The following is a 12,888-nucleotide window of genomic DNA, read 5'->3' on the forward strand; positions in this document are numbered from 1 at the left end:
TTAATTCTACAAAGTCCGCGCACACCACAAACAAGTCCAAAGTTCATATAAGATAGGCCTGGCACGTCATCTTTAGTGCATAATGGTTCGCTCTTTCCAGGGTCTTTTGTGTTTAATGGTCACTGAGGGTTAACATCACTCAAATATTGTCAGCAGATTATTCAACCAGGAATTTTATCTCCAATCTGAATAGATCTCATTTGCTCACCCTCGCAGCTGTACCGTACTATAGGACCCAATTCACTTTGCTTAATTCATTCCGCTCATGCTGCGAATGGAAGTAGTTGATTTAGTTGCTGTATTGGGGTACATCGAGTAAAAACGCAAATCCAGCTGTGTTTGAAAGACTATATATTTTCACTTGTTGGAATTAAAGTGAAATCAGCGGTCTATCGCCATGCCTTCTGCGAATCAGTTATTCGTCTATTTCCAGGTGTCCATGGCATTATGCTGTATAGTCATCACAGGCTATGTAGCGCTCCCTTACAAACTTGGCTTCCCACCGAACCTCTCCGGAGGCGATCGTCTGGTTTTCGCATTCCGTTGCCTGTCGTTCTCCGCTCTCCCTCTACTCTACTGTGTGAACAAAGTAGGCTCTCAGCGATTCGTCAACATGGAAACACTAGGTGCCCATCCCACGGCCCCTGTGGCCTCGTCCATGACAACCTTCGTGACCTACCAGAGGATCCTCCAGAATACCCTGGAGCAAACACTCGGGCATGTCTTAGCTGTCCTGGGGATGGCCTCTTGTCTGGAGGTTGACCGGCTGCAGTTGGTACCGCTCCTCGTCTTCCTTTTTGTCGTTGGTCGGACCTTTTTCTTTGTGGGATACATCGTCAAACCGATTCTCCGAGGATTTGGTTTCGCCCTAACCTTCATCTCTACCACGCTCGGGATATTGTACTCCGTGCACAACGTCGCCTGGCAAGTCTACAACGGCCAGAAGACGCCATAATCTGACACTGAGTGACAGCTCAGAGGAACAAAATGTGCAAACCTTTGCATGGCTTTAATCCAACGGATTGACCATAGAATAGAGGTGTGATAGACTAGAAATTAAAAGTTCTCGCAGACAGCAAGCGATGAGTTTATGTACAGAAACAGGATTTGCTCGGTCTTCTTTGTTTCATATATAGGCGAGTGGATATAAAAAGTAAAAACTATAGATTTATTGAGTGTCCTATTATACAATAGAATGATTAATGCTGATTTAATGAGGAAATCGAAATTAGAATATAATTCATTTTTAGGAGTATAGGAACAGTGTGCATATACATTTAGTTTTTATGGGTGAAGTGTAAACTAAAAAGCTATTTCATTAGATTTCATCAATGGATGCGTACATGATCATTTATGCAGCTGTACACTATTCGTCCTGCTCAATACTTTCTGATTGAAAATCAGTCGTGAAACATGTTACCACTTTCCGAGTTTCAAAAAAAAAAAGGAAAGAAAAAAGGATGACTATATATATCTTTCTTTCTTTCCGTAAAACATGTCGTAAGAATACTAGTATGATACCGGAGATGTAAGTATTAAACACAAAATGCGATTTGTTGAAGAAAAAGAAAAAAGAAGGAAATCACGCATATTCCTTCCTTGGCCATGAACTATATGAGTGACATCAGATGGGTATTGAAATTTTAATTTCAAGATAATTAGGAGTACGCTTTGCTTTAGTTTCTGGCCTGTGTTCAGTGCTTATGGCGATTTCAATTCAGTGTTTTTTGTGAAATTATCCTTCCATTGCGAGCAGTGTCTTCAATATCGGCGCAAGGCGTAGCATAAAACGCTCATATTATCATTTCGCTTTAGAGAGCTCTCTTTTTTTTCCTGGAAGTAATATCAGATTTTATAGGAAGCAACATTTTATGACGTTTTCTGAGTATTCCATCAGGAACTTTCGCAAAATCTCCCATTCTCCCGCTTGACGAGTTTGGATTTCTCCCGCTGTAGCCGTGTCTCTCGCCCTGCCTAAAATTTAGCTTTCTCCCACCCAATATTAGTTTGGTTATCAATTCAAAAGTTTGGCTGAGATAGCACCATACAGAGGGCATCTATATAATCCTTTGCACTTCAAGGGGTAAAAAGCGGGCCCTGGACTCCCGGCAGCAAGTGACTTGGCGCTCGGGATGTGCACTGTGCAAGTAACATATAGCATCAACATAGAGTCTCCAGTTAGCTACAAGAGGTCCAGGCTGAAGAATCTCCCGCGTAATTAAAAGATGCTTGGGGTTGGAGGCTATGCAGTATTTGAAATTTTTTGTTTATATAATTATATCTGTTACATCATCGTAAGCAAACTGCGGTGTTTGGATAGCAACTTAGCAAGCTAACTATATACACACGTATATTTGCCTCGTTTAGAGGGGAGTCGCTCTATATGGCGGGGAATAATCACAGTATTACATGTGAAATGTCTCCCCGTTCTCATCCTACATTGGATATGTTGTCCATAAATTCCACTGGGGGAGTCACTGAAATCGTTTTCCCAGCAAATCACTGAAATTAAGAGAGAGAGAGAGAGAGAGAGAGAGAGAGAGGTATATGACCTGCATATCTTTGTATCTTTGTTTCCACGCTTGATAATGTAGTGTTAAAGGTTGAATGTCTAGCCAGAATTGAGTGTTAATGTGATAATTCGACTTTTATCTTGCAATAATCTTCAGAGATGTCGGTAGAAGGTTGAATTGTGTCAGTCTCCAATCTCAATGTCACACGAACTGTATGGTTGTTCTTCATTCAAGGCAAATGTGTATTTCTGATAACTTTGCACAGATATTCATAATCAGGGTCTTATCATCAGTACTTCAGCCTACTAAAGTATTGGAAGTTTGTCCATTGATTACAATGGTGAAAAGGGCACATAACAAATCAATCGTGCCAACTTCAAACAATCATTGTCAGTGGCAGATCCAGGGGGGAGAGCATCAGGGGGGCATTTCATCAACGAGTTCGTCGGAGTTTTCACCGACAAATTTGCTATCAGCCAATCAGACGCAAGGATTTACACTGACAACTGTTAAAAGCTAATGAAATCCTTGCGTCTGATTGGCTGGTAGCAAATTTGTCGGTGAAAACTCCGACGAACTCGTTGATGAAACGCCCCCCAGGCGTGCACCTCCTTTATTTTTTTGTCGTTGTTAAAACAAAAGAAATAAAAAAATGGGGGTGTGCCCCCCCCCCTTTACAGAATTCCTGCATCAGCCCCTGACTGTGGGGATCAGAATACACATGTTAGCATGCAGCTGCAGCTATCGTATCTCAGCAGACTAAATCTCTTCATTAATACATATTAGTTCAGTCATGTGCATAGCCTCTGTTGAGTGACAGCTTCGTTTTGCAAATTTCACATTGCCTTCAATTAATTTACTCATACAATGTTCTTGGTTTAAAAAAAAAAATCTACAGCACACACACACACACACACACACACACATACACATGCACATGCATATTCAAGTCACACACATGTATATCATATTCACATCAATTCTTACTTTGTCTCTGACAAATTCAGTGATGCTCTAAAAATCTCTCTGTACCGTACTCTGATTTCTGTCTGTTTTATTCTTTTTGCACTTCGAGTGATCAGTGAAACACTGTTAATGTACCTTTGTGTATGCATGATGACATGTCATTAAATCCCAAGTACAACCATTGAATAAAGAACAATTTAAAATAGCACAAACACGTCTGAGTATAGTGTGTATTTATAGAGACTATTTTCCACAAGTCTACAGGCAAGAGATTATTCGCTACATCCAAATTCACAAATAAAAACCCACAACCTGCCTAAAACACACCATGAGTTTCCCCTCCGCAGATGTACAACAAGCACGCTCGTCACATCTTCACTTTTACAAGCCCATGAATAAATATGACTTTTCAAATCTTTCAAAAGCTGCACATGTACAATATACTGTGGCGGCATTCAATAAGAATTACTACACATTATTCTCCACTTCCCCACTCCACAAAATTCCAATTTTTGTCCCTGATTACTCATGCATGAAATCTGTATGCACTATTATGGGCACCTTGCATCATTAGCTGTTACCCAATTATATACTCTTGTGTTTGTTTATGCAGTCACAATCATGTCTAGATGATAATAAGCCACAAACCATGGCCCCAAGCAATCATTTCATCAAAAAAGGAAAAAAGAAAAAGAAGAAGAAGAAGAAGAAGAAGAAGAAAAAAAGCACCTTTCAACATCTGTACATGTACTTGCCTGTGTAACTCTGATATACAGTAATTAAGATGCAGCTTTTGTGGGCCCACCACAGCACAGACATAAAACACATATCTGTGAAGGTTAAATCGCACACCAAATCAACTTTGGTTGACAAGAACCAATTCACTTTTTTTTTCTTTTTAAACCGTTTCCCCAACAAGCAAACTTGGTGTGGATTGTTTTTACAAAGTACCAAGGTCTGGGATAGAATTAATTGTCTCTCCCATGGTCAAAAGTGCATTATCAAACTTGCACATACAACACTGGAGAAAGAAAGGATAAATCTCCTCTTTAACTGTTACAGGAGAGATAAACTCATTATCATTGACAATATCCTTAATCCATAACCAACAATGTGCTCTGTATCACTACTTCTTCAACAACTATCACCACCACCGCTACTACTACTTCTACTACTACTACTACTACCACTACCACCACTACTACTATTACTACTACTATTTTCATGTCTCAGTCAAGAAAGTTATTCCGCACATCTAATATGCTCAACATACAAATACTGTAGTAAGAAAAAGAGTGTGGCATGACACGTGTTGGGCAGGAACAAAGAGTCGTGGCTTTTTCCCATACCCCAGGGTCATATCCCTGACACAGCTCTGACTGCTATACCACTTCCTCTGCTAGCTTGCATCTATGAAAAAAAAAAAACCAAGCCAAAACAAAACAAAACAAAACCTGAAAAACAATATGTGACATTGTTTTTCTTATTACAACAGTAGTATCATAGGTCACATTGATAAAATAGGACTTACACTCATGTAACACTTGTAAACTGTTACACTAACCGCAACATCAAACCATGACCATTCTCTAGGAAGTAATTCTGCACACTTGATGAACGAATTGCTCCTATGCTCCCATCATCAACGGCAAGTTATGGACCCAGGACATCTCCTGCAGCAAGGAACTCTTGGTTTTCGCTAATGCAAAAATCCAGCAGAAAACAAACACAATGTACTCTGTGCACTTGTTGGTTGTTGCTGAAGGGCCAGTCCTTCATATCTGCATACTGTTCATCTTGTACAGTTACAGTGCTAACTGACAAACTCGTGTCATGCATCAGTTTGAACATTACAACATTTAATGTAGGTAGAAGCTTGACTTCTGATCGCGCTTATTTCCATGCTAAAGCAAACATTCACTTGGCACAACTCACCGAATGTGCAATTCAACCACCTTGAACGTCCTACAATTTTATCACGTGTCAATCACTACCATATATTGCATGTTTAACTTATCTCTGACTATGAATTAAACCCCCCCAAAAAAACAAAACAAAAAAAACCCAACAAAACCTGTTGAACTTGAACAAAATCAATGAAAATTAAATGGAATACTATTAATCTAATATGTGCAATTTCTTGTCAGATTTGTTCTTTGTCAACTGCAGACAGATCGTTTGGTGATATATTATTATGACAATAATTACTCGTCAAAGAGAAATGGGTAATGATTATTATTGTTTGAGCAACTACTCTCACACAGGCTGCCCATATATAACCATGCTACACTACACCATTTCTGCACCACATTTACCTTGGCTAATACTGCAGCTATGTACACAATGCAAACTTGACACAGAAGCTATGGCAGGGACATGTCATACAAACACCCCTCCTCCTGTAAGACTGCATTGTCGTGAAAATATCAGCTTCTTGACCAAGATTTAGATTTCACAATCGACACAAACCCAAGAGATTACTACACTACTGCGCTACTACTGCAACGTCAAGCCAATCTTGAAAGGAATGGTTCAAACATGGAAGAATAGTCGTACACATTTAAAAACAAACAAATTTGGCAAATTATTGCACTCAAGATAGTAAAAAAAGGCACTCCAAAACACATGTCACAGTCATAAAGTTTCTTTACAGTCAAATGCATTCGTGAAGATACTTGTACGTAATAAAAACTCTGCAAAGTTGGTCATGCTTTCATGAGATGACGGAATTCTGAGGAAGTTGTCTTACCTATGGATTCAGAAGGGGGCACACTAATATGTAAGCATAAAAACCACAAACCACTTTGGAAATCAAACGATGGCCACTGAACTATGTGCCTGCTAAGAAATACTGACTATGTAACACGAGAAAAAAAAAATCTGCTTCAGCAGTCCATATATGCAATACAGGAGTAGTTCTTCAACACAAAGTTAATTGAAAAACAAAACAAAACAATGTCTAGTGGTGGAGTTTTTTCAAGGTGAATAATGTTTCTTTCTCATACAATTGTTTTTGTATGGCTGAATTTGACTCTGTGATGTGTCAACATTACAAAACGATAACAGCTGGTTTAAATTCACTGCTTTGATTTCATTCTTAAGCTGTGTACACAAAAGAGAAGATATGTATGAATGCACATAATAATGTAGGTATGTACCAGTGTGATTAGAATGTTTATTAGACTATGGGATCCTCAGCATATGGTACACTGTATTGTGATATTACCTCAACTTTCTTATTCAAACATGACCTTTACACAGCAGCTGTTTGATTTATTTTTCAACCCAATAATTCTGTGACAGTAATAAGACGACAGACATCAATTTTGCTTCAAATCATCACCACAGCTGCATGTTCAATCACCATTGTTTCAACTTAATTCCATGATTTCTGAAACAATATTGCATACAGTGTACAATCAAATCACTGTTTGTTTGTTTTTTTGCTTTGGTCACATCATTTGCTGAAATTTCACTTACACATGATTTTATTGAGCTGCAAGACATTAAAAGAACAATAAGTTATTCTGACACTTATGGCTGATACTAGTTTCATCAACACTGGGGACTGTCCCTATATGCTGCCATCTGTAGTCAAACATCAGACACAGGCCTCTTAAAATAGAATACAGACTTAGCTACACCACCAACCACTCCAAGAGAAAGAGCAATATACATAGATCCATGACTGATTTGCTTTCAACCCTCAACCTTCATATTTGGCAAAAGTAAAACAATGATGGAAGAAAACAAAAGAACAAACATTTAAGTTTACTGACATCCACTGTACATACAGAAGAAATGAAGAAAGGAAAAGAGAGGGAAATATGCTGTTCACCAGTGACATTATTGGTCAAAATTTATAGCTTTATGCCCTTCCACCTCTAGTCTGCCTTAACCCTAATCAGGCTGGGGGGGGGGGGGGGGGGGGGGGCGGAATCCGCCCCCCCTCGACGTTTCGCGCAATATCTTCGCAGCGCGATAAGCTCCCACCGCGATATTTCATGACTTTTTTCTTTCAAGTATCGCGCAACTTTTGAGACCAAAATTGTTGCGCCCCGCGCGTACCGTTTTGACGCGACGCCCGTTCGAAAAAAATTTGTCAACCCCAAAATTGCTCCAAAACGTGATTTTGTGTACAAATCCAATGCAAATTGTGTTTTTTCAATTAATTCACATAAAAATTCATATCTTGACTTAGAATGGACGAAATTAATTCATTTTAGCATAATAAAGCTTCGAAAAATGTCTGTGACAAATTTTGGCCAAAAAACAAACAAAAACAAAAGGTCGAAGAACAAAGAAATACATAAGAAATTAAAAAAACAATCAAATACATAAGAAATTAATTTCGATACAGATTTTTTTTAATCCTTTGTCTCAGGAGAATGATACAAGAAACATTTTAAAAAAGAAATTAGCTTAATTAGAGCATTAATAAGTGATTTAGAGCCCCAAACTGATTTTATGCATAAATTACAATAATTAATTAATATAAAATATGAGAAAAATTTTTCGGAGAAAGCAACCATACATTTTGATAGTTTACGTCGCGGGCGTCGCGTGTGCCAATTTTCGGCACGATCACGCGTTCCATAGGCGAGATCTGAAGGGGGGGGCGGAATCCGCCCCCCCCCCCCCCCCCCCCCCCCCCCCCCCAGATATAGCATAGCCAAAAAAGCCCAGCCTGATTAGGGTTAAAGCAATTTTCAGAACTTATGAGTTTTAATGCATTGATGATACAATCAATACCGTCTATCCTCTTATTTGACCTGCTGTGTATACAGAACATACGAGGCTCAATAAATAATTTAACAAAACACTGACCGGCAAGTCATATCAATGTACAATTCAGTTTAAACAAATCCATTGTAAAGTCCAAAGAACAAGAAACTCTGGAAATATACAAAATGAATGTATGTTGTAAACAGCACAGCTGCCACATGGCTACAAATTTTCAGTGTCACACACATGTTCTCTGTATTTCCTGTGTGTTCCCAACAGTCTTATTATTTGATTAAGACAATCAAGTTCTGACAGTATTTATTAAATCTGCATTCTCTTTCAAAGATACATGATTTAGTCTACTGAGAGACACAAGGCGGTGGATAATCAGGGCGGAGAGAAAAGGTACCGGTACAGTGAGTTTTGACCGGACCTTCACATGCCAAACTGTGAGTTTGGGCCACCCTAGGCCACCTTGGGGTACCCTGGGGCAGCAAGCATGGAGGTTTGTAGCAGGCTGGAATGCATTCACAACATTTTCCTAATTCACCGTATCTTGACTGAACCACTACCATATCTCGATTGAACCACTATTAGTCTCTATCACCTATGAGATACCACCTGCAAGTTTCAGCTTTAATCAAGGTAAACACAATTTGGTGTCGACACCAACCTGGTCAGCCTTTTTGATAGGAATACACACGTCTGTTGGAATGAATAGCAATTGGCCTCAGGTAATGCAATGATTATCTACAGACACTGGAGTGAAGGTGTAGATGTCAAGGTGCACAACTAATAACTGTAATAATATCACACATCTAAATGAAAGATAACCAAAGAGTATTTTATGCTTGTTTTTGTACTTCTGAAGAGCAACAGAATGTTCATAATGCATTTGACACTTTCAGTAAAGTCTGAGGATACTTGCACACCTAATGACAAAATCACAGAAAAGTAATCAAGCTGGATAAAATTTTCATAAATTAACAATTCTCTGTTAAAATGGCAAGACTTTAAAAACATATTTCTTCTTACACACAAAGTCACAGTCAAATATTTGGGGCTGAAGTCTGTAGAAATACACATAATTTAAAACATCTGCGGATGTGATATCATAACATTTGATTTCACTTTTGTCATTGGCTTTTTCCTAATATTTACTTCGTCCAAGCTCAGAGTAAGCAACAGTTATGTCAATTCCAAATGAAAAAGAAAAATGTTACACAAAAACCTGTCACATATATTTAGTATTTGGACCATAGTGTCAATGAAAAAGACGAGAGGAAAAAAAAACAACAACAACTAACTGTACAGGTAGACTCTCAAATCACAAATACTTATCGCAATTACTGTTTTTGAGTACAGACCACATTGCCTTTTTTTTTTAATGAAGTTAACTTTGTATGTACAAAATTCCACAATTCCACAAATTGCACTTGTCATCATGAAGATGGAATCCAACGACACACTTTTGTGATAGTAAGCTGAAAAAGTGTAGGACTAACAATGAATATCAACAAATAATTCATTTCTTTTTAAATCCATTTTTTACAATTTGTCCAATTCTGTCTATTCAGTTACATTTGCATAATCAAAACAATACAGAAAGAGAACCATTTTTGTTTTAAATTTGTTGCTACACCAGATACACATATGATTGTAAAAGTATGAAATGTCTATAAGTTCCTCTCTAGTGAGAAAGGCCCCAATACCAGACAAACAAGAATAAAAGTTGTTGCTTCAACAACACTTTATTATGCACATTTTTTCACAGTCACGACTACAATTCTTCCTAAATCTCCTTGTGGAATTCATGCAAGTACTGAAATTGCCCAACGCGAAGAGAGCAGCGACGCAATGGAAGACACAAAACCAATACCAACGAAACATTTCACACCATCTCGGCAACGCTTACGATGCAGGCCAGCGAAAAGGTCAAAGGTCAAAGAAGCAGCTGAAAAAAGAGAGAGGCTCATTTTACTGGCCAAATCTGAGGAACAGAATCAGCTCGGTACCAGAGATTTGGGGAATACTTCGATCCCAACAAAGTCATCCACCATCTGTAGGAAAGATGAGAAAGAGAAAAGATAGGAAAAAGAAAAAAAAATGAGAAAAGTATGTCCGGTGCAACTGAAGATATTGTAGCATTATTGTTTGCTCATCATGCTATATCAGATCTATTAGCCGAAAGCCAGGCATCCACTTTTTTTCTTCGTTTTTGCGACAGTTTACATTCAGAGACAAATTGAAAGGCACAAATAGTGAGAGTTTAACCCGTTGAGGACGAGTCCCGAGTATACTTGGGCAGGGGTCTATGGGAAATGCGTGTTGTAGCAAAATCAGCCCGTCCTCAACGGGTTAAGCTTTGATGCAAATACCAACTGAACTTGAAGAAGAACTCAGCTTCAAACAAGTCTACATGTTAAGTAGGAAGTGTTATTCAACATAGCTGATTTAAAATAATGCTTTTAATACAATCTGATTTTTGACTCGGGTATGGTTGTAGTTGACAGGACAGGACCTGCGACCCTATATTAAATTATTCATAAATTCAAGTAATATAACTGTTTTGATTATGATTTTTAAACTATTTAAATTGGTAATGAGTCTCACAGCTTATGACTGCTAGCTATGCAGACACATGTGCATCATTTCACAAGTCTCTCAATAAAATTTGTACAAACCTTTGCTTTGGCTGTTTTTTTCATGAATTCAAAAGAAGGAAACAATATTCCTCATACAAAATTCATTCCACTTGTAATGATGATGCAATGGCATTGACTGAGTGGGTTATTGGATTGCCAATTGCACAGAAACTGTCCTCTTACAGACTAAATCACGTCTATATGCGACCCTGCATCACAAAACCATCAATAAGTCTCAAAATATGGATTTTTATTGAAGATCATGTTCTAAAAGAGTAGACTTTAAGCTTTAAAATGATGTATAACTCAATTCAAATGGACTCTTCTATCTTAATGTCGGGAAGAAAGCACACACTCTGGAAAAGTGCAAACTGAGAAAAGATGCTCTGAAGTACAGGGTCTATTCAAGCACTAAATCTTTGCCAAGCCATGCTAACTGTGCGATGAATAGGACAAAACACAGGATATAAACCACTGGAGCAACAACGATGACGGGATCATCAGATTAAGCTGAAATCGACCATGCTTTATCAACACATTCTATCCATGATTAATGCCAACTTTCAAAGCAGGAGCATCATCCTGTCTAAAGTTATTAGAGCTGAAAGTGAAGAGTGTGTACAGCATTCAGAATTGAAAGAGGACTCTACAAGACTCCCCTTCTCACACTACTCTGCAAAAAAGTGCTCAAGAAAAACTGCTAAAAATGCAATTTCCTATTTGTTCTATGATCCCAAACTTTAGCATAATGTAGAAGAAGACTTGCTCTTTCAGAATATATGAAAAACTCTAGATTGGCTAGGTTGACCCATTTCACCTATTTTCAGTCCTCACACAAAATCAATGCATGCCACTTTTTGTTGGTTTTGTGATGCACGGTCACATCAAGACTTTTTGTGTTTGGTTACACTCATCAAATCTGACCTCTTTCAGGGCCTCCTTGGTCACTTTTTGTCTGATGTAGGTGAATCCTGTTCCTTCCAGCTTACTACCGTCCAGCAGCATGTGCTTCTCATACAGGAGTTCCTGAGACATTGAATGGAGTGAAGAAAGAATGTGAACATTCCCTCAAAGAAACAATCGTATTTCATTTGACCCACCCCTTTAACTCTATATGTGCCACGTTCGCAGTTCGCACATCCGACTCAGTTGATGGCGTGACAACTTCGCATATTCTGCTCAAATGCACAAAGCTGCCAAAACAGATCGATAAATCGCCAAATTACGATGTACAATGAAAGCGTTGCTCGCCCTTCAGTTCGTCTCACATATATCTTACATTTTGCGTGGTGACGGACTAACAAGCGGTGTTCCTTACTGGATTTTTGTGTGATATCTAGGTTTCTGTCACTGTTTAGTGTGCAAAAGCCATGCCTTTACAGTAATCTAGCTACTAGTCACTTGAAGGAAAAACAATCATAAATTTGTCATACAATTTATATCAAAGCAAAGTTTGGCATTTGCTCAACAACTTTACTTACTATATGTCCAGCTAAACATAAATCTATAGGAGTAACATAGATTTGAAAAAAGCAGTATGTTTTCTCAAAGCATGACAACATTGGTGTCTAGGAATAATGTGGCACACAGGGGGTTTCCACCATGGCACACAAAGAGTTAACCCACCCCTACCCCTACCCCACCCATCTAAACATTCTAGCTGGCTTTTAAGTGTTTGAATCTCATATTAACAATGTGCCTAGCTGACCGTATCTGTGAAGTAATCCTGCCTTGGCCAAACTAAATCAAAAGGGACCACAACTGTACATCCAGTCATATGAGATAGATAATAGACCTACATAGTGGGTTCCTCCATTTTTTTGAATTTTGCATATAGTGTACATTGTACTTAACTCTGATCACTTGAGTTTACGACAATGTATAATCATAATAAGGTTATTCAATTATTGAACACTCTTTTCATCTTACATAGTTTTACGCACCTTATTTTCTGTTACCAAAAAAGTGATGTCTACATGCTTTTGTCGAAAAATGACAACAAATTGAATTGAATTGAATATCTTTACATCTACAACCAT

The 12,888-nt window shown here is 38.3% G+C and overlaps 2 protein-coding genes across 2 annotated transcripts in view; one reads left to right on the top strand and one right to left on the bottom strand.

The window, feature by feature from the left end:
- The first annotated feature begins 397 nt into the window (after window positions 1–397).
- On the top strand, window positions 398–955 carry LOC139744396 (transmembrane protein 79-like). Its single transcript, XM_071654838.1, has one exon. The coding sequence runs from the start codon at window positions 398–400 to the stop codon at window positions 953–955; it is 558 nt and encodes a 185-aa protein (XP_071510939.1).
- A 10,501-nt stretch (window positions 956–11,456) lies between these two features.
- The window catches only part of LOC139744392 (dTDP-4-dehydro-6-deoxy-D-allose reductase-like), a 48,169-nt gene continuing 46,737 nt past the window's right edge, over window positions 11,457–12,888 (bottom strand). Inside the window, exon 13 of the mRNA XM_071654834.1 lies at window positions 11,457–11,875. Coding sequence (XP_071510935.1) covers window positions 11,729–11,875 — 147 coding nt within the window. The 3' untranslated portion in view covers window positions 11,457–11,728. The remainder of the gene's footprint in view (window positions 11,876–12,888) is intronic.

This window comes from Diadema antillarum, unplaced genomic scaffold (assembly GCF_040938485.1).
Source record: "Diadema antillarum isolate AM-2024a unplaced genomic scaffold, OU_Dant_1.0 seq00001166_RagTag, whole genome shotgun sequence".
NCBI lineage: Eukaryota > Metazoa > Echinodermata > Echinoidea > Diadematoida > Diadematidae > Diadema > Diadema antillarum.